The sequence below is a fragment of the Pongo pygmaeus genome, chromosome 5, assembly GCF_028885625.2.
Source record: "Pongo pygmaeus isolate AG05252 chromosome 5, NHGRI_mPonPyg2-v2.0_pri, whole genome shotgun sequence".
Classification (NCBI taxonomy): domain Eukaryota; kingdom Metazoa; phylum Chordata; class Mammalia; order Primates; family Hominidae; genus Pongo; species Pongo pygmaeus.
The window spans coordinates 56359142-56386901 of NC_072378.2; the positions used below are offsets into that span (position 1 = coordinate 56359142).

The 27760-nt window shown below is 33.9% G+C and overlaps 1 protein-coding gene across 2 annotated transcripts in view; it reads right to left on the reverse strand.

Annotated features, from left to right (window-relative positions):
* The window catches only part of BMP5 (bone morphogenetic protein 5), a 124624-nt gene that overhangs the window by 19461 nt on the left and 77403 nt on the right, over positions 1–27760 (reverse strand). For both annotated transcript variants that reach the window (XM_054493282.2, XM_054493280.2), the window contains exons 3-4: positions 20720–20868; positions 879–1073 (exon numbers count right to left, since the gene is read on the reverse strand). In XM_054493282.2, the coding sequence (XP_054349257.1) occupies positions 879–1073; positions 20720–20868 (344 nt within the window). The remainder of the gene's footprint in view (positions 1–878; positions 1074–20719; positions 20869–27760) is intronic.

The following is a 27760-nucleotide window of genomic DNA, read 5'->3' on the forward strand; positions in this document are numbered from 1 at the left end:
TTGGCCATTATCACAGAAGAATGCATATTTGACAAATAGATAAGTATGTGGTACAACATTGAGATGTTCCAGGATGAGTTCCCCCTTCAAATTTATTTTTATACACAAAATCAATTTTTCGACTAAAATAGCCACCATTTTCTTCTAACAGCTTACTGTTTGCATTCTGGACTAAACAAGGTACTTCTTGGTATAAATAATACGATTAAGCCACTACAAATTTTGGCAGTTAGATGCTTTCTGATCAATTGAAATTTGATCCCTCTATAATTAACAGATTAATTTGCAAAGACTGACATCAATTGTGCATTTGTAATATTTTGTTGAAAGATTGTGTGTGTGTGTGTGTGTAGACACACCTGAAGAAAATTATCTAGATAATGGTCCTCCAAATAATAAAAAGATAAATCCTATTTTAATCATTGTTTTCTTATGTCTTTCTCCTCCTAATATCAGAAAAATAAAACTGAGTAGCATAATTCACATGTATTGACTTAAGTACGAAAGAAAGGATTTTATGTTTAATTTACCTGGTTGACCATCCATTTTTGAGAGGTCCTGAGGAAGTTAGCTCAGCAAGTTGTGTAGCTCAGTTCTGGCTAGATTTTGTTGATTAGCCATTTCATAATTTTATTACTGTCATCTTGACTTTAATTTGAACTGAATATTTCAACATATGAAAGCAACTCATATGTATTTTAAAATAAATTACTGAGTGATTCACTGATGAAACATTCTGGGATGCTAGAAACATCACTGGAAGATTTAATGTACCATCCGAAGGTATATATAGAGGGTAAATTTATTGTGGCTACTTGATTTGCAGCATACGACCCCATAACTCTCTGTGCATAACTGCTGCTCGGGTTTATTCTTACCTCCAACACTGGACATTCTGGAGGAGTCCTGATGAGAGCTGGATTTATTGCGGTTTTGATTTTTTCGTTTGTTGGCTGCTCTCACGGATCGAAGAAGTACCTCACTCGCCTTGAAGAAGGCCACCATGAATGGTTGTTTTGACTGAGGTCCCTGTCTTCCCACAAGACCAGCAGATTTTACGTTGATACTGCGTCCTAGAACATAATACAAAAGCACTTGGTTTATGAAAAAGAAAGAACAATTACCTGATGTGAATGAATTCTGAGGGCACTTTGAAAAGGGGAAAAGTTTTAAAACATTATCAGAATGCCTTCCTTACAGGCCAAGATTCTTATAAATATTGAGGCTTACTATTACAGACAATTATCCATCTATGGTGTTTCATCTTGCATCATTCTTCCACCACAGAACACCCTCCAGCTGCTTTCGCTCACTGAGAGCTTCTCAGACCTTGAAGTCAGGAATACTATAAATTGGAAGATTTGACTACTCATTCGCCTGGAAATGTCCACATTAAATAACAATTTAAAAAAATATTAGCTATGGGCTCTTCGGCACTAAATGCCCTATAATTTTCCTTTAAGTTATAAAAGCCGAATACTTGGCAGGGTGTTTCTCCTTTCTCCAGCCTATTCGAAGCCTTTCAAGTGTTAATTAGTGCTGATAGCCTTTCCACCTTCACTTCTGGCCAGTGCCCAGCAACCTTTACTAAGCTGCACTACACTTAAAGTTCTTCACAAGTCATTCTGGAAGCCTAGTCTGGGGATGGAGGTCTGCTTTAAGCCGCAGTCATTAAAAGTAGTGGCAAAAACTGCAATTACCTTTGCACCAACCTGATAATTATCAATATGAAGTATTGTGAAATAAACATAGAAATTTTGGAATTCCTCCCCTTCTGAGTTTTGACACACCTAAATGTTTACTGAAAGGAATTCAGAAGAGGCAAACCAAGCCTGGAGACTCTCAGAAAGAAGAAAAAACAATCCAAGTGAGCTACAAGACTCAAATTTGCCTATAAACTAGCCTGTGTCTCAGACCCTTATGAGTTCTTTGATGTGGTTATGTATCAGTGAAAAGGGACACAACAAGTACCTATATAGGAGTGAGTTAAAAATCAAGGTGCCCTAGAGATAAAGTTGATAAAGTACCTCTCCCATGTGGGTAGTAATAATAATACTTAAAACTATATCAAATCACTTTGGAGTGGTTGCTGTGCTAGGCATCTTTCTAAGTAGTTTCCATGCATTATTGAATTTGATTCCACAAATGCCCTGGAGTTAGGTATTAATAGTATCCTCTTTTAATAGTTTTTATTAGGCTCTTCTAATTTAAAATAATCACTGAAAATTATATTTTATATATATGTGAAAAAGAAAACCATTGATATCTGGTTCAATGAAAATCATTCAAAGATGATATTTAACCTTAAATTGTAAATTTCGTTAAGAATTACTTATATCTTATGCAAAGTTGCTACTCTAGATACAAAAGTTAGCAATCTTTTAAGAGTAATATATAATGTGGTTTGAAATATGTGCATGATTGACTCTGGCTTGCCCCATGAGAGATGTGCACGTTTTCTTAAAATATTTATTCAGTAAAGACTGTGGAGCAACCTCAGTCCATTATAAAACCTGACCCACCTTAGAAGAAAGGAAAGGAAAGCAAGTCCCCAAAATGGCATCAATGGCATTTTAGCAAATAAACCCTTGCTCTTAACAAAATTTATTTTGGCAGCATAAAAACTTTTGTGTATACTTCTATTGTGCAGAGAACGAGACCGTCAGAAAATGAGACCGTGTCATATGAGGCTGTGCAGCTGTTGAGAGGGACGGACACAGGGGTTCTTTAAATGTGGAGGTATTGGTTGAAAAAAAAAAAAAAGGCTGCATCAATTCAGACAGCATAGGTATCCTCCACAGTTGTCCTACAACCTACTGGGAAAAGTTGTCCAATTCCTACAAGTATTAAAATGGCCATCTGCCTCACAAATACCACTATACTCAGTTCTACAAGAGAAGGGACTTACAAATAATCAAAGCAGTAAACCTTAAACAAATAAGCATATAGATTTCTCTTTTAAATGCAAACTTACAGTGGCTCTATGCCAGAGTCTATATTTCTTAGAAAAACTCTATCACTGGCATAAATGAAAGAGGCAGTTTGATTTGTGGGCCGAGCAGTTTCCATTCTACTTCCACTGTAACAAATGTATTAATTCAGCTCAGACTTCCTCCTTCTGGCAGCCCTTTCACTGTAAAAAGAGAAATTAGAAGTTCCAGCCAAATACCATACCTTGAACTGACCCACTTCAATACATAAACACTTTTACAACATGTTTATTCAGGTGTAGCACTTGAAATTGGTTTAAGATGTTTCCAGTGACAGAGAGCTTAGCAAAAGAAAAAAAAAAAAAAAGAACTGAGAAACTTAACTGTTATAGAATAGAATAACTAGCAATCTGTTCTTTAAATTTTTTCATTTTTTTTTCTGTCTTGGAGTACAACATGAAAAAGTATTTGTCGAAGCTTTTATTTTGATATTTTAATGAAGTGTTAATTTAACAGGAGCTAAATTTTAACTTGTATACATTGATGACTGCAGAAATCATTTTTAATATACGATCTTTCTAATACTGAAATAGGTTGCTGTGAGATGTTCATAAATGGAATACAATAAAATCAATTTTCCATTCATTACAACACACACTGACTCTTTTATAGTTAAATAAGCACTTAACAAGAAGTTCCAAGTTTCCTTTGGGTTGCCAGGGGGTTTCTTTTGTTATTATTCCAAAGACTTTCAATATTTTAATTTTTATCTGTGGAGAAATAATACGGCTCTGAAGATTTATGTTCTAAAAACTGTAAAGATGTGTGTATGTTACAAATACAGGTTTCTTGGGTTTTACAAAGGTGGATATTGTACGTGAAGCAAAGTACCCTCCAAACCAATGTGAACTCCCTTTAAAATAACTTTTAATATTATTAAGTTTCCTCTTGGTTTCCTTTTTACTTCAGCAATGGAGTGACTATTAAGATTCCATAAGTTAATGCTTGCTCAGTTACCCTTGGTCTTGAGCTACACCATAGATGCATTAACTATTTGACCTAGTCTTTCAGAAACAATACACTTATATTGATTATGTTGACTAAACCTTTTCAAAGACTGAATAGTTGTTTTAGTAGAAGTACTGATAGAAACCCAGACTACACTGCATGTATTAAAAAAAGTAAATTCTTTATAAAACTTTATTTGAACTTTTTAAGTGGTATTATTAAACATACAGTATGTTTTAGATATTGCAAATATATAACTGAAGAAGCCTAACTAAAGAATTTTGATTTAGAAACACATTACCTTTACGTGTGTGTCTCACCATGGATTAAATTTTCAAAGCTGATTTTTGTTTTAGAGTAGTTTCTAGTTTAAAAATATACATAAAGATGAAGCATTGAATATACAGTGGAAATGAAAATGGGGGTGAGGTAACAAAAAGAACATTAAAATAAAGGATGGTAAGGATACCAGCTTGAGCCCAAGCTTAGTCACCTTAGGATTCAGACACATCCAGGCATAGCTAGAACAGTGATAGATTTGATTCACCAAGCATATATTTAAAGAAGATTGAGCAATTTTGTGGGCAAGAAGTCATCTTAAGAAAAAGATGAGCTGTAGTGATTTTTTTAAGTCTATAACTCAGAGTTACTTCTGGCACAGCTTCAATAGATGCATGTTTAACTCCTAGAAAGAAAGGGAATCAAAGAAAATCTAATACATCCCTTTTACCCAAAGTCTCTAAAATACTGGGAAGACAAGGTAGCACTACTTTGGAACTTAGTTAACAGACTGCGACACAAGTGGTGAACAAAGATTCTCTCTATATAAGAAGAATGGCTTCTGAGCAGTTCCACATTGGGTCGGGACGGCAGCAACAGAATGAGCCCCAAAATTATCTTCTGTATTATTCATCAGCATTGACTTCAAAGAGTAGTACCAGCTCAAAGCTGAGCGGAGCAGCAGCAATCTGACAACACTGGGAGTTTTAATGTGCATCAATAACTATACCAAAGCAAGAGACAATGCCAGTGATGGGATAAAGTGGCTCCAATTGCAAGAGAAAAATTCCCTTGTATGATATCCATGTCTTGATGTGGACACTGGAAAGAGGATAGGGATGTGATCTGCGAAATGGATGGGGCGGTAATAGGAGGTAAAAAGCTTGGTTGCTGGAAGCTGTTCAAGCTTAAACACACAAATGGGAGGGAAGAAGAGACAGCAGAGAGGAGATTGAAAGCGTTCTTGAAGGATGTGCCAACATTTCAGTGATCTTGCTGGTGGCAGTTAGACCCAAAGTAACATTGTTTATTCCCAATTATTTCAGGTTTTGGTGTCATATAACACTTGGATTATGAAATGAAAGTGGTAATGACTATAATTGTAGGCATCCAGAGTTTGTTATTGGCATAGATATTGTCTTTTTGGATTTACAAAAACAAAACAAAACAAAAAACAAACAAAAACATTGAATCTTTGCTAGTGAAAAGTTTTTTTAAGAAATATTTGTACCTTGTCCATCTTATTTTCTCCTCAAAATTATTGTATACGAATCATAAAGAAACAATCTGAGCAGCAAATATATGGGTATATTATTTTACAGTTTTATTAACTCAGTGAACAAAGATAGGATTGGACTGATATCTTCTAAGAAATTATTATTCTATTCATACAGAGATCAAGAAGGATGTAGATGAGGCTGGAGCTCTGAACTACTAAATTTTGTCATAATTGGGGCTGGAGAGTCAATCCTTCTAGATCTGCTACTCTAACCCAAATGACTTCATTTAAGTACTGAGGTCAGGGTATTGTGGTCACATTTGCCTAAGAACACAACTGAAACTATTTCAAATTTATAGTCACAGGGAAGGTAGACTGGCAAACCAAAACTCTATCCCAGACTCACTGGTTTTGTATTTCAGACCACTCCTTTTGGAAAATATGATTTTCAAAATGTTTATTTCTTTAAAAACAGAGTTATTGAAGGAGATTCTGACATAAAACAGCTCTTCAGACACATGTTGATGTTATAAGGATACGTGGTTCCAAATATGATCATTGAGTTTCCCTCTAGGATACACAGTTTGAAAAACATTCATTTGAGGATTTATCAGAATCTAAACGTTGATATCACTTTGAGATGTTAGCATACATTCCAGTTTGTTTTTTTCTCCTCTAAACCCACAGTAATTGACTGCTTAACCCAAAACACCTGTGATGGAACTTGTGCACAAATTATCTTTTCTTCATTTCAAAAAAGACTCTTGCAGTATCCATTATGGACTCCTTAGCAGTAGTCAAATCAGTGCATTGTCTCACATCCACACATCTATCTGATCTTCACCTGTTTTCAACCTGTGATTAAGTTTGATTCTGGTACTGTGAAATTATGGATTATATGACTCTAAATTATACTAGAATTCTACCCTTTTTAGAAACTGATCATTTAGAACGTACAGAATTCACCACCCAGCATACAGAATAAATCATTTTTATATCAGATTTTAAGGAATGTGGGGAAGATAGAATCTTGTCTACTTAATTTCTATATATACTGTATTTATTTAAGTATATTTCTATATATACTGTATTTATTTAAGTATATTTCTATATATACTTAAATTTACTATAATCTTAAATTAAGTATACTGTAATCTAGCTACAATTTCAACTTTGTTATACTTTGATGAAAAATTTGCATCTTTTTTAGTTTTATTGTAAAAGCGCAGACCTGTTGCCAGACTTAAGTACACAGACTGCAAGTATCACAAACAGAAATTTAGCGTTCCTCCTTATTGCTTTCTTGTTTTTCAAATGGTTTACATTGCTTTATAAATTCAAACAAAAATAAGGAAAAGTTGGGATTTTAAACTATTTTTTAAGTATTAAAATTTTCTTTTAACTGTAGAGAACAGGATAAGATTTTTGAGTGATTCTTCACAGTAATTCTGGGGTTCTGTTTAACAAATGAGGTTTGGTGTACAATACCTTTGCTGGACTTTTCTCATCTCTTCTTTTTACTGACATTTAAAAGAGTAATCTAAAAAAAAGCCACTTTGCCAATATTATATATTGATAATTATATATTATTGGTAATGTGTAAAAATCAAAGGAAGGGACAAATGTAATAATATGTACAAACAAGCATAGGATTCTGTGGCTCATAAGTAAAGGGGAAAAAAAAGACAGACTGGAAAAATGAAATCCAGGAAGGGCTATTAGTAGCAGTACCCTGACACACTGATAGGAACTATGAGTTGAGAGTTTTCTGTGGATAAGAAATGTGCTTATGGCCAGGCGTGGTGGCTCACGCCTGTAATCTCAGCACTTTGGGAGGCCGAGGCAGGCCAATCACGAGGTCAGGAGATCGAGACCATTCTGGTTATCTGGTTAACACGGTGAAACCCTGTCACTACTAAAAAAAAGAAAGAAATGAAGAAATGTGGTTACAACTCCTGGTAACATATAACAGTAGAAGAAATCCATTTTTCTATATGATTGGGGTGTGTTAGGGAAAAAAGAAGTTTAAAGGGGATAGAGATTTTTTAAAGTGTTGACATTCTTTCTAAAAATTTTGCAGAAGATACTGTCGTGGCCCACAGTTTGATAAAGTGACGGGGCTTAGAAAAGAAACGGGATATTTGGTCAGAAACATTGGCAGGATAACTAAAGTCATGCAGGGGGAGAAACACAAACCCTTGAGAACCCAAGCTCATGAGGCTCCAGGAAGTAGGGCCCGAGGACAGAGAAACTGAGAACTGTAAAGCAGCATGGCCAGAGGTTTGTGCCCAGTTGTGGAAGCTGTCCAGAATGCTGAAGTGTTTTATTGCATGGAGGGCAGGACTGAGGTGATGGAAAATGATTAGTTTCCTTCCATGGGACATCACTCTGAAATGAGGGGCTTGCTGTCTCGGGCATGACAAGCCCAACAAATGTGTTTTACTTGGTCCCTATTTTCAGACGCTAGAAATATGAATCTCACGCTAGGGATTGTAGTTTACCTCCACAAAAGCACTTACTTTTTAATAGCTCTTGTCTTTATATATAGCACCTTTCCCCTGAGGTCCTATGAACTTTACAGACATCATCTGTCACATGCCCCAGAAAGACTGGTTAGCAGTTGGTCTTATAGCCCTCATTTATTTTAAGAAAGCAGAAACATTCTTTTCACAAAACCATGAGAACAGTGAATTATTTTTCTTCTTTTTCTCCAGTTATTATGTGACTTTTTAAAATAAAAATTATACATATCTTAAATGAAAGAATCTTTTCCTTCAGAAGCCTGGGGGATTTTATTAAAACTATAGTGAAGCAGAATTTCAGCAGAAATCAACCAAAAACTTTAAAAACTCTGTGTTACAACATCAATGACAAAAAGCTTTTAGATGTCAAACACATTTTAGTTTGTTTCACAGCAGTGAAATTTTAGTATTCTACATTTTACCTATAGTGATTAAAGTGGTCTTTGAAACTTAGAGTAGTTACTTGGGAAACTTATTGAGTATCTAAAGGAGATACTCTTTTACCAGCTACTATATTATTCCAAAAATTTTTTTTTTTTTTGAGATGGAGTCTTGTTCTGTCGCCCAGGCTGGAGTGCAGTGATGTGATTTCGGCTCACTGCAACCTCAGCCTCCCAAGTTCAAGTGATTCTCCTCCTTCAGCCTCATGAGTAGCTAGGACTAGAGGCATGTGCCACCACGCCTGGTGAAGTTTTTGTATTTTTTTAGTAGGGACAGGGTTTCACCATGTTGGCCAGGCTGGTCTCGAACTCCTGACCACAGGTGATTCACCCACCTCGGCCTATCATACAGAAAATCGTATTTGTTAAATATTTGACTTTCCCTTTTGATTTGTACATGAACCTATCAAATGATCATAGGCTACTTCCAGGATCTTTGGATCAGTCTAGTACCAGCAAAATAGAAGAAAAATAAATTATTCGGCACCTAATAAAGAAAGTGGAAAAAAAAGTAAAATATATTTTCTAAAATATGTAGTAGAGAACTGATACTGAGATACCTAAGGTAATATGCCATAGTAACTACTTCTGTAGGAACACATTTTGAATGCTGCTACCACAAAGAAATAATAAATGTTTAAAATGATGGATATGATAATCACTTTGATTTGGTCATTATACTTTGTACATATGCATTGAAACACCACATTGTACCACAAAAATATGTGCAATATCGTTTCAATTATAAATAAAAAATAAATTTAAAAATGTGGAGTTTTAGTATTTGGGGCTTATTTTCTTCACACATGAAGGCTGATCATAAAGGATTCTTCTGAGTAAAAAGAAGCAGAATTTTTCTTCACCATTTTTTCATGTATCTGGCTACGGCCAGAAGGCCATCTAGCCTGCCCCACATAAGGGACGAGTTACAAGGTGAAATCTTACACCACCATGATTCCTTGCTGGCCCCGAGAGCAAAAGCATCCTGAACCATTTGCATGCAAAATAATAGCTGGTTTCCAAGAGTGTTTTCTTGTGCTCAGTCTAGGTCAGCAGTGTCGTCTGACCTCATAGCATAAGTAGAACTTCCATATTTCTATCAGTTGTGTTACTTCAGAGAAAAATAATGTGAAGAATGCTTCTATATATAAACATAACTGGTACCTGAGAACAATAAGAAGCATGTCTCAAAGGATCAGGGACATTGGGAATTGAAAAAGCCAATTCAACATTTCTGAAATTAAGAGAGAAGCAACAGCTGCCATGTATTGAAGACAAGTATTTTACCAGTTGATTTGTATATATCTTATTTACTCCTCACAGCAAAGCAACTGTTATCCTCTTAAAATAAGGCTCAAAAAAGAGTCAGATTTTTAACTCAGCCTTGTCACACTACTAAAGTAGTATGCTTTTCCCTCTAAGTACACAGTAGTCCACTTTTTAGAGATTGGTGGATACTTTCATCCTGGGTTTCTGTATAAATATTTTCACCTTGAGAAGAATGGAGGAAAAATAGCCTGTCAGTGGCATACATATTGTAGTTTTCAAGAATAATGTTATAGCTGCTTCTTTCGTTAAGTTCAGGATCAGACTTTCCTTAGTAAGTAAGTAGGAAGATGAAGACTCAATACTTCTTATTAGCCATAAGAAGGCAGGTGGCTTCCCCAGTTCCTATTCCACTCTAATTGAAACTTAGATTCAATTACTGTCATACCACAGAGAAATTTGAATACATTTTTAAGGAGTGGGGATATATAATTTAATTATCAAAGTAGTATTAGTCTAATCCAAATTTTGATTGCCACTTCCAATATATACTACTGGATTTGATGGTTAGATGCCTTTGTTTTTTGTTTGTTTGTTTCTGTTTTGGTTTTCCTCTCTCTCTTATAATCTTATTACCGGCATGCCAAAATTTAACTCTCAGCAGCATAGACACACAGTGGTTGCTCATGCCTTATAAGGATTAAAGGTTCTCTTTTCTTCCCACTTGAGCTCTCTGCTTAGGATACAAATACCAGCACTACTGCTAGTTTTGCAATATATCTTTGAGAGATATGTCAACAATAAGTTAAACTTAAGTAGAAAGAAGAGAAAAGAAAGAGTCAACTCTAGTGTATGATGACAATAAGTAGTATTTTATATTTTTCATGATCCTAAATTGATATTACCATGAAAATATTTACCCCATGGATCATTAGTTTAGCTACAGAGTCTAGAAGATAAAATATAACAAACAACAAAAACTAAAATATATTTCTGACTTTGGCACTTGTTCGGTAAGACTGGTGCTCCATAGTTACTGTTCTGAATTACGGAAAATCAAAAACAGAAATACAGATGTAGCCAAGCACTTCTGAACCCCTTTTCATTAAAAGAAACCTTAAAAATTAGTAAAATATATATTTCACCAGATAGTGAACCACAACTAACTCTTGTTTGTAACTGCTTACTTTAAATCAATAATTTTAAAACCTTTTTTCATATATGTCTTTTAGTTGTGATGCTGAACTTTGGATAAGCAAACTGTGTTAACCATATGGCTCTCATTCAAATATAAATAAACTAAACTAAAACAAAAGCTAAGACTTCCGAATTAAGTTATTGTGATCTGCCAGTGTAAGATGTTCTTAAGTGTGATCAAACCTGCAAGTCTCCACTTACAAATGTTACCTGCTTTGGGACTTGAAGAAGAGAACTGTTGTTTCTTAGTAACTAGACTATGCCAAATGTTTCACATATTATTCTTTTTAAAATGTTTACTGCTATGTAATTATCCTAAGAGGACATAACAAAGAGATGGAAGTCTTCAAAAGAAAAAAAGACTAGTTTTAAAATATTGTTTATACAATGTACATGATAAAACAGCAAAATTTAGCCTTTCAATTTATTATTGAATATATTCTATAATCAATAACTTTAAAGAGAAATTATTTTCTGCCTACGAATCATCACACAAGACTAAATTAAGAAGAGGGGGTTTGTTATCAAGTTCTAAACAAAAAAATTAAATTTGACTAAATTACATGTTGAAGTGAATCATCAGCAGATGAAAAGTTTCTTTTTCTCCTTTCCTATTTATTAATTTATCAAATTAACTATAATTACACAAAGGGATAAAAAAACATTGAAGAGGTTGATTTAGAAAATAAAAAATGTGACAGAATTACTGTTACGTATTGTGGTCCACATCACAACTAAACTCCAGGCAGAAAATATAAAAACCCAAAAATAATTCCCAACAGATACAGCATATAAAAAAGAGGATATTTGTGTAGACAGAAAATAAGTTGATAAGAAGAATGTTTGAAAATACATGGAGTATATTTTATGAAAATTCTCTATGGCTAATAAGAGAATTAACGAGATCTTTGGTTGAACCAAGTAGAAATTTAACAGTGATCCATTATTTACGTTCAGTTACTCCTGCCATGAAAGACATTTTGCTCATTTGTATGCAGTGGGCAAATGACAAAAAAACTAAAGCATACAGGGAAGATTTATGTTCTCCGATGTGCTTTAAGACATTACGCGAGTTAGAAAACCCATGGGTCACAGCATACATGGGTTTGGAAAATTAACAAATACTGATTTCAGACCCCAAGGGAAATCTATGTCATATTTATTTTCAGTAGAAATCTAGTCATTTTTACCATAAATGTACAGGAATTCTCAATGGACACTTTTGCTAAACATTCACATTAAAATGACCAACATAGTTGTTTCTCTTAGCCACATCTTTTAAATATTTCTCCAAGGCTTGATTTCTTGCAAAAAAAAAAAAAATTCAGAAAGTAACACATGGCCATAGATAGTTTATGTTTTGATGTTTTTGAAATTTGATGAAAAAATTTGATAGAAGCAGAAGCCACTCTAAAATGTTATGGAAAAATTTAGATTGAGTTTTATGTTTTGCTATGATACTAAAACATTTAGTATGGCACTTAAAAAGAAAATACAATCCTGCTAAATGCTGTAAAAACAACTCTCTAGAAATCTTATTATATATTTTCAACTATGAATTTATATTTGATCCCTAACACAATTACTTGAGAATGTGTATATGCCTGGGTATTCCATGTCTACACACCCATGCACCTGCACAGAAAAACATGTCTAACTTTCTCGCTTCTCTTTACCAGTTTCTCCATCACTATTTTTATACAATATCTTAAGTTGGGGTTTGAATGTAACTATTTAATACCAGCCTCCTCTAAGACAATGCATTTCCATTCACTGTACCCTCTCTACATATAGTGTTTTTTTATACATGAATATAATGCTTAAAGTATAAATATATGCTTAAAGATTACAATTGGCTTACCATTCCATGATGCAGCAAGGTTGTAAGTGACTGTAGAAATTACCTGAAAATTTATATTATGCTGTATAATTCCTAGACAAGAAGTCAACTAAATAGTGAATTCTACAAGTCACATAGAGCTTATTCCTCACAGAACAAACAATTCTATGGCCATTGGCTTCCATTATTCAGGCTTTTTTTTTTTCCTTTGTAAAGAGCCCTCAGTTTGCCTTTTATGCACATTGATTTAACTTGTGGACTGTAGAGAAAAAGTTCAATTTTATTTATTAATTTCATTTCTTCAGGTACTGGAAGACAACTATTCTTCTGCTGTCTTTCTAATTTATTCTTAAATATTAATCCAGAAGTCAATATCTAATTATCCTTAAACATTAGACAATACATAAAGAACTACTTATTTATAACAATATTTATCTAGAGCAAATCATAAGTGTATATGTTCTTTTTTCCTTTCAGAACCTCCTGCAAGATATGTGATTCTTTCAGTTTCTTGGATATGGATACTCTCTCATTTATTTGTTTAAAACCAATTGTCATCACCATAAATTCAGCAAAAGGGGAGCCATATGGTTTTATGAACAAAAATGACTTAATTACTTCAAAAGATAAGATTCAGATAAGAGAAGGAAATATTATCAAATCTTAGAATGTTTAAAAGATCCTCAGATAAGTGGACATAATTCAACTTTTTGAACTTAGATAAATAATAATGAGAAACTGTAGTCAAAACAGCAGGAGAAAAAGAAAAATATCACCCTTGATCTTTGAATTTCTTCTGCTACTTATTAGCACTGTCAGCTGATATTCAGATTACCCAGCCATATAGATCATCTAACCTTTGACACAGATAAATTAAACCTCTGACAACACAGAGGCTTAATTTGGAGCTCTTTCCCTGAGGTAAAAACGTCTCTCTTAGGGATACGAAGAATAACACAACAGACTTAGCCAGATACTTCCATTTAAAAATAGCAGATTCTAGGACTTATTAAATTTAAGTAGATATTATATTAAGAACTCTGCATTTCTCACACAAATACACTTAAATTTTATAAACATAAAAGAATATTCAGTTGTAAATTATATCTTTGTTTAATATATAATCACATGTGGACTTTAGATACTGGAATATATGTTTCCAATTAGGAATATACTGCAATTCAAAAGATGTGGCAATTTTGGAAAAACTGATTTTAACAGAATACATTTAGGAAATATTACTGGATACTTTAATTTGGAAAAGAAATGTTATCAGTATGTTAAATTATTGTGCAGGTAGGAATGAAAAACAACCCAATGTTGAAGAAAAAAATGAATCCTGTTCTTTGTTAACATAGCTGTAACAGTTGTCAATTACTGGGAATGAACAACAACAACAAAAATTATCACAGGTTGAAAAGGAGAGAACACAGCAACATCCTGGGTAATGAAATGTAAAATTACCCACTTTCAAGATAATTGTCCTGATAACAAAAGACTTTATTTGAAGTTTGCAGAATAATATTGGTGCAAATAAAAGAGGATTAAACTGTTGGTACTTTTAGAAAATCTCTGATTTTCTAAAATCTCAATCTCAAAATCTAAAATCTCAGCTTTCCAATCATTTTTTGGGAAATACCATTTATATGGTGGAGATTTTATGTGGTTTGCTATAAACATCAGCACAACATGTATTAGGGACCATTGGACCCTACTCTTTATCAAAGACTACTAATATTTATTTGATCTTGTGTTCTATGAACATTAAAATCCTGCTTGTAATTCAATTATCTTTGTAAGAATCCATTCTACTGTTTAACGCTTACTAATAGGTTTCCTAACTCAAATACTAGTAATTTGTCCTGAGACATTTTTAAACAGGAGTTTTTTTATGCTAATGTTGGCCAGCCTTTAATAAATTAGCCCCATATATAATCCTATTGCATTACAAAAAGCTTGTTTCCCTTATTTTCATTGATTAAATTAGTAATCTCCAAAAATACGTTATTTTTCTAAGAACAAAATGGGTTCATTTCTATTGACTTCACACCCTAGATTGAAACAGGTTAAAAGTTTCTTACTAGTAATTATTTTATCAACCAATGTTATTAAACATGAGCTTAATAACATAACTGCCTATATACTCTGCTGTCAACTCAAAGTTTCAGAATATATATCAATCTGACCTTTTCCCTGTGGACTATCACTTGTGAATTTATCTAAAATGTATTTAAATCATCTGTAAAACCTCCACAATAAAAGAACTAGTCCCAAGTTAAAGGAGTGATAACCAGAGCTAATGTAAGTGAAAAGTCTGTGCAATCTCTAGTCCAATTTATCATACACAACTTTGTGCCCTACCATGTGCCAGCTACTATCATCTAATACAACTTCACACACCTTGTAAGGTAATTACTATCACACTCATTTTATTGATGCAATGGCTAAAATGGTAAATATTTTATCAGAGCCCAGATTTTAATCTAATTTTCCTAATGATTTCTTTTTAAAATGTTTATTTCCAGAATGCAGCTATCTGTTCATTTATCCTCCTAATTTAAATTAAATATCAAAACTTTAAATTCTAAGTTACTGTAAGCAATGAGTTTCTTTATTTTACATTTAGGTATCAGTTATCATATAATTTAATTTGACAGTGTAATACCTCTGAAATCTTTTTTTTTTCTTGATTTGGGTACAAAATTTAGTGAAACTTTAAACTCTCTGACTTTAAACCTAAAGTTTTACCTTGATGTGGTTGAAAATTATGCTATGACTTAGTTTTCAAAATGGCTCTTAGAGTCCTACTTCTAAAAAATAACCTTATAATGTTTCTTGGACATTAAACAACTCTCTGACAAAACAACATTTTGATGACTTGAATACAAATGAATCAGAAACATACGGATTGAATTTTTCTTGATGTATAAGCAAGTTTGAATAGAAAGAAAAAAAGTCACTGGCAAAATTCATTCTGAGTATTGCCAAACCGAAAATGTCTGAAAACATAGGGCTTTTTAAAAGACATTCTAATGAACCCCAAAATACTATCTTTGTTTTTCCATCTCTAAATTATTCTATAAACCCAAGTTTGAAAAAAAGAATTAATCTACTTGGAAGGCTTAAGCTATATAAAGCATCAAACAACGGAAAATTATAGTGTTTGGGGGGAAAACTCAAGTCTTTAAAGTTAGATTAAATTGCTATCTGTGTAATAAACTATGCGCATATGTGTGTAGGAAAAATCGTTACTGTAGATTTATTAGCAATGTTAATAAAGACCTAGTATGTCAGTTAATTAATGTATCATTATAATGTAGGGAACTGGAAATCTTACAGTAATTTAGGACAGATTTAAGCCTACTCATTTGCTATTAAAAACAAAAATAGAATTTATTTTATCATAGAGGTTTATTAACCACCATGAGAAAGTGCTTGAGAACTTTAAAACCAATTTTGTAAAACTGGATATAACATCTTGTCTGGAATGTCTAAATTTTGCCATTAAGAAGCAGCAATATATTTTTTCATTTGCTTGCTCATATGTTTGTATTATTTTGCTGAAACAAACATATGGAGCTCTGAGAATTATCTATTCAGCATGAAAAAATAATAAAATATTCTTGAACTCTCTTGCCAAATCCATTGCAGTTCATTTGTCAAATTTCTAAAAAGAGTATTTCATAAACTGACATAATTTCCACAGGCTCTCTGAGGAATCAAAATGCTACTTTTGATTTCAGCAGCCTTTTGATTCCCAAAATATATTTAGATCTTTTTGGTATCTTTTCTTCACAGGGCAGGCTAAACAAAATTTAATAATACACATCACTGACTTTCTCCTTTCCTTATGATTTAAACTATTTAATTTCTGTATTGTGGTTTGCTCAACAAAATTCTGCTCCTATGTTACATTAAACTGATTTAGTTACTAATTCCAAAACTCACAGTTTGGAATGTCCTCTTAAGAGGAACATGTTCAGTGGCAAGTGAACTACAAGACCTTTTTAATTACAAACTCACTCAATTACCATTCAAGACATTTTCAATACCTACGACCTGCATTGTGCCACGCACTGAGGGTACAAGTGCGAATCAGTGATACATGTCCCATGACCTCATGAAACTGACATTCATTCAAACCTGTAATCACAGTGGTGTTACTGTGATTGATTAAAGTAGTAAGTTTAGTTCTTTTTTATGGCTCACGATCAAGCTACAAGCGAATATTACATTTAATTTAGATTTCATATTCCTTACATGATTTGTTTACAGATCACTTGCCTAATAGCATCTGCAATCACATTTTATACATGAAAATTGTTCTAGCCAATCCTGGACTGTTAAATTTTTCTAGAATATACCACGCCATTTTGACATAGTGTGCATTTACTTACTGTTTCTTCATCCAGGAATGAATTATCCTGCCCTCACCATCACTTCGCACACTTCCATGACTTCTCTTCCTCTTCATCTGTGTTTCTTAGGAATCTAACTGCTGACCCAGTTTCAAGCAACCTCTACCATGGCTCTTTTGGCTCCATCCCAGGTGTCTTTAGCCATGTATGTTCTGCTTTCCCATGGTGTCTTTGTTGTATCACTATTTTTCAGTATTAGGGCACTTTGTTCTTTCTAAAATTCGCTACCTATATCTGTCTCTTAGGTAATATGCTTTTGTAACCTGCTACCTTGCATGCACAGATACTCAATAATTGTATGTTGGACAAATGGATAAATGAGTAATAGTTTACAAATGAATTTGAAAGCAGACTTTCCTATCATCCTTTCATGATTTTCAACTCCTTTTGCTTAGAAGAAAACGTTAGGAATATATTACTGAAAATAAAAGATGGTCTGTCTGCTCTGAAGCAATGTCACATTGAGAACACAAGCAGTGGTAATGAGTGAAGCTGTAATAAGCTGAAGCATCTGGTTATTCATATTTATAAGGAAATGTCACATGTATATTCTCCATGAGGTTGCAGTTAATAAAACTAAGGTGCCCAGAGGATCAGTTGCTTTCCCAAGGCCCTATCTCTTCCACCTCTGGTTAAAATCTGTTTTAAGTATTGCCTAAAAGCAAAAAGCCAGCTAGCCTAGCATGTTTAACCATTTGAAAATTCTTCAAATTAGACAATATCAAAGAGAGAAGGAAAAGCAACAAAAGGCTCTATATTTCAAACCGAACTCTCAAATATAGAATTTGGAAACCTTTTAAAGGAGTAAAACATTAGTTTACTCTGGGCTAAAAAATAACATACTAGTAATTTAAAGTAAAATTACCCATGTAATATAAGAGAAAATTAATCATAGAGAAAGGGAAAGTCAAAATATAGACTAGTTCTCAGAGAGAAAAAGATAAATTGAAAACAACATAGAAGTTAAATTATGGAAATAGTAAAAGGGAGAACCAATACAAGATAAAAGTGGGGGAAAAAACAAAAAGAGAAAATTTAGAAAGTCCACGTGGAGCATGAGGGAAGATGGAAATTAAAAGGAAACAGGCTGATCATATTTCATAGATTTCTTGATTTGTTTAGTTAGACATTTCTAGCATATCCCCAAAGAGGAGAGTGGGAAAAGCACATACCACTAATTTCATTTTTCTTGTTTGGGCCACATACCAAGGAAGGAACGATTGGCTTATCTCCCCAGTGCCAATTTCCCAGTCACATTTCTGACCATAAATGTACAGTAGCTTAACATTGTAAGAATTCTTGGAAGTTTATTTAAATTTGTGCTTTACTCAGTCTACATTTGTAATGCTTGAACTCTGAGGATCCTTTAATGATAATCTTAAAGCCATAATTGGACTCTAACCTATAATACAGAATATTTGAATTGTTTATGAAAATTCAACATTGTAATTAAAAGCTATGGAAAAATCTGGATTTGAGAGCATAGGGAAGGTCTGAAACTTTGCCTGTAATACTTTCAGTAAGAACTTTCTTTTTCTAGATCAAGATTTGAGACCCGGCCGGGCTCGGCGGCTCACGCCTGTAATCCCAGCACTTTGGGAGGCCGAGGCGGGCGGATCACAAGGTCAGGAGATCGAGACCATCCTGGCTAACACAGTGAAACCCCGTCTCTACTAAAAATGCAAAAAAATTAGCCGGGCATGGTGGCAGGTGCCTGTAGTCCCAGCTACTCAGGAGGCTAAGGCAGGAGAATGACATGAACCTGGGAGGCGGAGCTTGCAGTGAGCCGAGATCGCGCCACTGCACTCCAGCCTGGGCAACAAACAGAGCAAGACTCCGTCTCAAAAAAAAAAAAAAAAAAAAAAAAAAAAAAAAAAAAAAATTGAGACCTATAAAACATTCACTAGACTAACCCTTTAATATATTCAATTTGTGTGTGAATTTCATTTCATATATACAATCTTTGCAGTCACAGCATCAGTAATGGTATTATCCATAGGCTGTGAAACTGGCTGCAGGTAAAACAACGCCATAGTGAAGTCTTAAGTATTTATAGCAATAAATCTCCTTGAAAAAGGTCCAAGACAGACACAACTTTTACTTACCTCTGTGGTTTATTAAACAAGGCTTTTGTGTAACACAGCAATGAAAAATGAGGGAGGTAGACTGTAGGCCTAATGTTTTTCTTGCCTGATTCTGTGACAACTAGAAGCAGTGAAACTTAAATAAGATACGTTCTCTTATTAATGATCTTTTTAAAAATTATCCTCCCTGTCCCTGGTGATAACATTTTTAGGGTAGAGAATAAGAGCACAATGTAGATCTCCATGATGTTTTTTGTAAATATTTAAAATTAAATATTAAGTATTTAAAGGTAGGACACCATTAAATTATGTCTTATCCTCCTATCATGACAAATATAATTTTAAATGACCTGCAAGTCTAGATCTGAGTTTAGAGTGTTTGAACTTTGAGTGATCAAACGGCAACAAAGATCTGAATATATTGGCCTTGGCTTCCTGAGCCTTCTGAGCAAATATGCCAGTATCACCATCACCACAGTCTGCAAATTCTGTTCCATGTGTCTGAATTGCCTGCGCCCCAACTTCTTCCCCTAATCACATCTTTGTGTTTCAGATTATAGCTCAAATCTAGTCACCATCCTATGTTCACAGATCCATTGAACTCCTCAGTGTGCTATGATATGCATTCACTAATACTGTTGTGTTATTACTACCTCGTGCATCACTCAAATGCAAGTCTCGTAAAGCCATCTGCATTGGCTCACTTTTATATCTCCAGAATCTCACCAAGTGGCTCTTTTGGCTCCATCCCAGGTGTCTTTAGCCATGTATGTTCTGCTTTCCCATGGTGTCTTTGATGTGTCACTATTTTTCAGTATTAGGGCATATAGTAGTTCCCAATAAATACTTGTGAGCATAAGAATTACTTCTGGACCTTCTTAAAAGCGAAGATTTCCTACAGACTCTTCCACAAGTAATTCTGGAGCATTAGTCTTCGATCAAACATTGTAATACGTAAAGAACTAACTTGGTATTATTTTTCTGCAGTTTTCTGTGACTCATTCCATCCCCATCTCCTCTCTCCCACTTTGTATTATTGGTAGCTCCTTTACTTCCCTAGTGTCATATTTGATACATATTTATCATTGTTTTAGTCGAGCTTTAAGACATAACTTGCATATAGTAATATTTATTCTTATTTGATGTACAGTTCCATAAATTTTTACAAATTATATAGTTGTGTAACCAGCACAACTATATTATTTTGGTATTGTTGTATTAGAGTAGTGCTACTTACTTACATATACAGGTCTTCAACACTAGACTAAAAATTCCTTGAGAGCAATAGCAGTACCTACGTCTTCTTTACCTCCCACCCCAGAGCCTGACAATAAATGTATTGGATAAATGTGTTATAAATTGATTAACTAACTAATATAGTTTTGCACTACCCTATGGAATGTGTTGCCTTGGACATCATAAATATAAAACATATATTGGTTATATCACATAAAAAATGATAATTCTCAATGTGTCAAACAAGTTTCACAAAAAATATATAAAATTCAGTGCTTACCATCCCCTGTTTCTGCACAGAGCTGTAAGCCCAAATTATTCTGGGGATTAATCACCCAATGATTGCTGGTCACAGTGATATCAAAGACAAGCCAGCCCACATCTAAAGCTTGGGCCTTTCTTGTGTCTAACAAGAACAGATCTGCATCCCTAAAAAGAAAAGGAACAACAAAAAAAGTTAAAGGTTTAAATGAACATCATTATTTCCTAGACTTAAGTGAAAACATTACAAAAGCAGTCTGTAAAATAACAGCAGTTAGTTAAAGAACAAGAGGAACAAGTGACTCAAGTGATGAGTAATAAGATACAAAACCCTTTGTTACTAGGCTCCCAACCCAACCTGGTACAGATTAGTAATCTCTATCTGAAAGTAATTTCCATTTTCCTGCTTTTCACTGGCCTTTATAAACTGATTTAGTGCTCTTAATTTGATCCCTGGTCATCAGTGTTCCTGGTAACCACCATCTGTAAGTAGTCCTCAAAAAAAAGGATTAAACCAAATAGAGACAAATGAAAGTAGCTGTTCCAGTTTGGATGAATGTGAATTCTCAAATGAATGGAACACAGGCAGGATGTAATGCAATCATCTGTTTTAGAAAGAGTTTTCTAACATTTTTTCTATTTTTATCATATAATTATTTTATGGATACCAAACACCAAGAGAGTATTACAGAGTAATACCACTGGTTTAAGGATAAATCCCATAAGTTGAGTGGCACAATCTATGAGAACTTTTGTTAATATCTTCTGCAAGCTTAAGTCCCCTTGGGACAGTAATGGCTGTGAATATGAACTTATATATTTTAGAATAATCTGCACAGTGTTACTGTTATTAATATTTATACTTGTATTTCTGAATCTTAATTTTAGCATTATATTTATAAATGTATAAACATTTGTTGAATTATAATGAATAATTTATTATTCTCTTACTACAGGCAGTCCCTGAGCTAAAATTACCTATTTCTGACATTTAATCTTTACAACAGCTCGTTCGTATTGAAAACATTCAGGCTCAAATAGGTTAACTGTAAAACACTGTATCTCCCTCAAGGTAGAGTAGAAATAACACCATTATACATTTTATGACCTTTGATATTGTATTGAATCTATTTAAGAGCATATTATTTATATAGAAAACAATAGAGCTATTCATTGTTTAATATTATTATACTATGTTAAATATCAACATACTGTGTTAAATACTACTTTACTGCATTTTCTGTCTGTATACATCACAGAAGTCACTTTAAGGGTGGCTTACAAAATGTGAAAACACATTTTTAATAAATCATACTTTTTTAATGAAAAATACTCTAAAATTTAAAATTGAACCATTTTAACAAAAATGAAGTTAAAAAATGTGTATCTTAGAAACTATATCTTTGTTTCTTAACTAGATTTTTTTCTATTAATCTAGAGAAATTCAAATAAATGTAATATGATAATGAAATCATCTAAATATCCTAATACAAACTATGAATATTTTATTGTCTTTTCACAATTACAGTCATAGTGTTTACCAAAGGAAGGTTTGAAATGCTTTTTTCACATCTGATATAGGATTCAGTTTTAGATACTGCAGACTTATAACAAGCATATCATACAAAGCAATAAAATGATTCCTTTAGTTCTCACTAAAATTTGTAGAACCCTTTATAGTCCCAGTGTGATAGCATGTCAGTTAAATTCTTCCTCTTCCTTCTAAATTGAAAAATCCTCCAAATAAGCAGACAAGAAAATAAGAATTGTCTTAGAGTTTTGAGACATTTGGTAAATATCTCTGAGACCTTAATCTTGGAATTAACTCATTTACACTGTTCACTTCTTAAACAGGAGCAGTCACCCTGTACCTTGGGAAATACTTGAGTGTTACACTGATTTCAGGTCTGCTTTCATTTGAAATATGGCAAAAATGTCCTAATCAATGCTGCAAGGCTCATAATGTCATCCCTTGGCATGATATTAATAAAGACATGAAAAACAAAAAAGAAAAAGGAGGTAAACTTTCAGAAGCAAAATTAACAAATTTCTTTTGGTAGTCATTTCAATGATATTTTCTATTATTTTTAAATTGTGCCATCTCTTCAGGAAAAAAAAATTCTCCAAACTCTCCATGTTCAAATCCCAAAACTTTCCAGCATGTCTATGAAGGAAACAGTTCCAGTTTAAGTGTATATGTTCAGAAAAAGCATCAAGAATGGCCTAAATATCTGAATTTCAGTGATGCAAACTGCAATTCATTGGAAAGTAAATCTAGGAACATGAAGTGGTATGGTCTAAAAAAGAGCCATATATTTCTAGTTCACCTCTGAAAAGTTATGAAAGTTCAATTGATTTCATAAGTGCACAGTTTTCTATTAATGGTCAAAGCTATTTTACTTTTGACTGACAAATTACTTAATTTCTCCTTTCTCCTTTCATATACGAAGCTCTTCTGCATTACCTATAGACAACAGAATATGCTTGAGGAGAATCAAGACTATGACTAATAAACACAGTGGTAATAATTCTGTAATTTTTACTCATATGGCCCCTTTCATAGCAGGTTCTTAAAAACAAGTCCCCCCCAACCCCGTTCTGTAGAATGTTAGAGGGGATTTCTTTTGAAGTATAAAATTTCTCCACTAAAATATGGCACTTATACTACCAGGAATAGTAAAATATCCTAAGTATTTCCCATGAACAGTATAAAATAAACTTGTTAAAGTTGTCCTGCCTCACCAGTTTTACTTCACTTTTTTAAAGAAATTATTACAATATCCAATAAAAGAACATTTTAAATAGTAATGCATTTAAGAACAGTGCAATAGAGGAAAATACATGTATAAAGAAAAAAACATTTATTTGTAGCAAAAATAATTCCATAAATCCTTTAAATAAGGTGCAGTTACAATACTCGAAATTAAAGCCTACATTATAGCAAAGAAAAAGCCCATTTACATGAATGTGCATAAGCAAATATTTCTGAATGGTGTTTGTGATTGTTTTCTTTTTTTTTTGAGACGGAGTCTAGCTCTGTAGCCCAGGCTGGAGTGCAGTGGCACGATCTCGGCTCACTGCAAGCTCCGCCTCCCGGGTTCACGCCATTCTCCTGCCTCAGCCTCCCGAGTAGCTGGGACTACAGGCGCCCGCCACCACGCCCGGCTAATTTTTTGTATTTTTAGTAGAGACGGGGTTTCATCAGGCTAGCCAGGATGGTCTCGATCTCCTGACCTCGTGATCCACCCACCTCGGCCTCCGAAAGTGCTGGGATTACAGGCGTGAGCCACCGCGTGTGACTGTTTTCTAAGGCTGTCATAACAAAACACCAGACTAGAGTTTGCAATTGATTTTCTCTCATTTCTGGAGGCTAGAATTCCAAAATCAAGGTGTCAGCAGGGTCGGTTCTTTCTGAAACCAGAGGAAAAGATCTGTTCCAGGCTCTCTCCTTGGCTCGTAGATTGTTGTCTTCTCCCTGTATCCCTTCTCATCATCTTTTCTCCTATGCATGTCTTTGTGTCTAAATTTCCTCTTTTCATAAGGACACCAGTCATATTGAGTTAGGATTCATTCTACTGACCTCACTTTAGGTCAACTGCCTTTGCAACTGCCTTATACAAATAAGGTCACATTCGAGTTACTGGAGGTTAGGACTTCAACATCGGGGAAGAGGGCACAATTCAACCCATAATACTAATACTAATACATAATACTAATAAAGCGGGTTGTTTTAAGGCAGGAATGTAAATATTCCTGGATGTGAATAGTCTGTCTTTATTGACAACATAGCACTTATCAAGACTGAGAGGTTTTCAAAAACAAATATGTGAAAGTAAATTTATATTAATAGAAATCATAATGACTAAAATTTGCATTTTTCTTTTTCAGGTAAAATTTCATTGTTCATCTTGAGTATGATATAGATCAGTATAATAATTTCCTCTATGGTTAATAAAGTCATCATGCTGTTGTTAAATACAGAGTCAGGTTTAACAGATAAAGTTAGATTTGTAGTATCAAATAAGCTTATCAGATATGAAATATTTTGGAATATTAAGTTTAGCTACTCAAAGGTGAATAGTAATATATAATATGTACATACATTTATTGTCAATACAAATACATTTGAGCAGGTCTGACTCATCATGACCAGAAGTTTAAACACGTCTAGTTATACATCAGCTATTGGTATGTTTGTGTATATTTACTTGCATGAGTGCCTTTTATTTTAGTGAAAGAAGAAAGAGTTTTGCATACATACCTTGAGAATCTTAAAATACCAGAAGGACACTACACTAAAGACTAAACAGCAGGAACCAAAATTCAGCAGAATTTAAGTTACTACCATTAGCATAACTCAACCGAAAATGCTAATTGGTGCAATGAGAAAATTGAAGCTATATAGCTAAGAAATTAATATTTATCATCTTTTTATCAATATCAATGTAGTGCTATAAAGATTTGGAGATCAGACAGATCTTGAACAATTAAGGAATTCCTCAACCTCAATTTCCCTGTATATTAAAAATGGTATGATAATCCTTGCCTTAAAAGGTTTGATCAAGACCAAGTGCAATACTTTGAATATCTCTCTGGTTAAGAGGTAAATTACACTTAAATCTGCAATCTTTTATAGGGTCTGCCATAATACAAATGTCTCTAAATTGCTTCATTTTGACCTATGAGTTTTGGGAAAGTATTATTTAGGGAAGCACATTACCTTCAAATAACCTCGATCAGTGTTAATTTGGTATTTACAAAAAGGGAGAAGAAGAAAAAGAGAGGAGCAGAAGGAGGAGAAAAGGAGAAGGAGGAGGTAGAGAAAACAAGGCACAAAAAGTTTAGAAAGTATTTCTGGGAGTGTTGTTTCAAAACTTCAACTATTGACTGTCTTTAGAAGTTTACCTGTGGCGGCCAAAGCAACTCCATCTTGAAAGCTAATCCACTCTATTGGCTTCTGATTAACTTCTGTTCTGGGAAGCCCTCTAATATTTCAGTTTATCTATCTTCCTTGTGAAAGAGCAGGTACTTACACAAATTCTGCCTTTAGGTCAAACAACCTTTATGTTATCATACTTCAATTGTCCTACAGCTCCCTTCTGAACCATCTCTCCTCCCTGGGTAATGTTGTGGGAATCCACCATCTCAACTTGCTGCTGCCTGAGACACAGACATGGCTTCTGTTCCTAAGTCTCTATTAAATATTTCTTCTAAGGAAACTGGTTTTGTCAGCCTCTCTCTTCAGCCTCTCAGATTCCTGGGACTTTAGGGTAGGTTTACACAGACCTCCCCACAGTGAAACATCACCTTTTTAAAAAGCACTTATATAAGTACCCTTTCCTTATATAAGAATAGAGTTAGAGGTTGCATTGTGGATATAACATTTATCCATTTAAATAAATGCTAAAAAACAACAACAAACACACACATATACACACACACACAACCTGTGAATTCCTGCACTTTCGATGGCATAGTATTTCCAATGACAGTATCATATACAAATATACAAAAATGCTACTTTTCAAAAAACATACATGGATCTGAAGATGATATACTTATTAACACTGTGATATATGATTAAAAATGTGATTCTAGTGATAAAGACATAATGTCAAAGATGCATGAGACAAGTTTGAAGAAAAAGCCATCATATATATGTTTTGAGAGTGAAACAAGGAATACTATATTAATCATTTCATGTAACATGTGAGTTAACATATATATGCAAAATATTAACAAACTATTATAGTTTTGTCTATTTTAAGTGTATTCATTATCTACCTATGTTTATGCAAAAAATCAAGTATATAAACATTCAACTTCTTGCTCTAATTTGTTTGATCTTTTACTTGAGTAAAGGGAATATCATTTTATATGATTATATTATGATAATGTGTTCTCCTTATAATTAGACATATAAGGGATGTGAACAGGCCTAGTAGCACACCAGGCATGTAGTATTGGAAATGTTAACTTCTTCTGTTTTTCTAGTCAGCTGAATAAATGGAGTATTCTCATTATAAGACAAAAAAAATTGACCAAGAATGTTTGATGTGAAATCAATGAGTCTGGGATTTTAACTCTGAAAGTGACCAAAATAAATCACAGAATACTAGAAATGAATGAGATATAAATTACTTAGCCAAACTATTTTTTCATAAGGAAATTTAAAGAGAAATCAAATAATTTTCCATGTTCACTTAGTCAATAGGGGATCAGAACCCAGTTTTCCGTTTTCAGAACACTTTCTCTTATAAAATATCAGCTCCAGTCCCAGCTACTTGGAAGGCTGAGGCAGGAGAATGGGTGAACCCAGGAGGCGGGGCTTGCAGTGAGCTGAGATCGCACCACTGCACTCCAGCCTGGGCAACAGAGCAAGACTCCGCCTCAAAAAAAAAAAAAAAAAATCAGCTCCCTTTACTCCCAAACCGTAACTCAATTGCTTTCCTTTTCTTGAAGAAAAGCATTGCTATTTGGACTGGACCACTGAAAGGCTGATCTGAGCCACTAGCCTAAAACAAGATGGGTAGAAACAGCTAAGAAGTGACTTTGGCTGTCATTTCACAAATCCATCTATCTATTAAGTCATTTATTCACTTTTCCAATTTAACGTATTTTCACACTCCATGGTGGTTTTATACTATATCAATTCAACTAAGCTGGAACTACTGTGTATGGTTTGGGATTAGGGTTGGCTGCAAAGGAAATTTGGGTAACATTTAGAAGGTGGCAGTGAAGCAGCAGCCATATTTATGCTTAGAAGACTACCGTGTGATCAAGTGTTATTGCAACTTAGACATATTGTGGAGATCTGCTGGTTCATCTTATTGGTGTTGGGCATGAAGCTCCTTCAGATCCCACTAATTCTCCCTATTTAGTTCCTCTGAATCTAGGGCAAGGCATTCACTTCTAAAAGAAAGGACTTGGCGGCTAGAAAGTCAACTGCATCATTGAAGTTGGAGACTTGGAGGTAGGTTCCACTTTGTCCTCATGGGTTCCAGATTATCTTCACAGGTTCTGTTTTGTCCTTGTTTCCCCCAGTGCATATTTCCTTTCT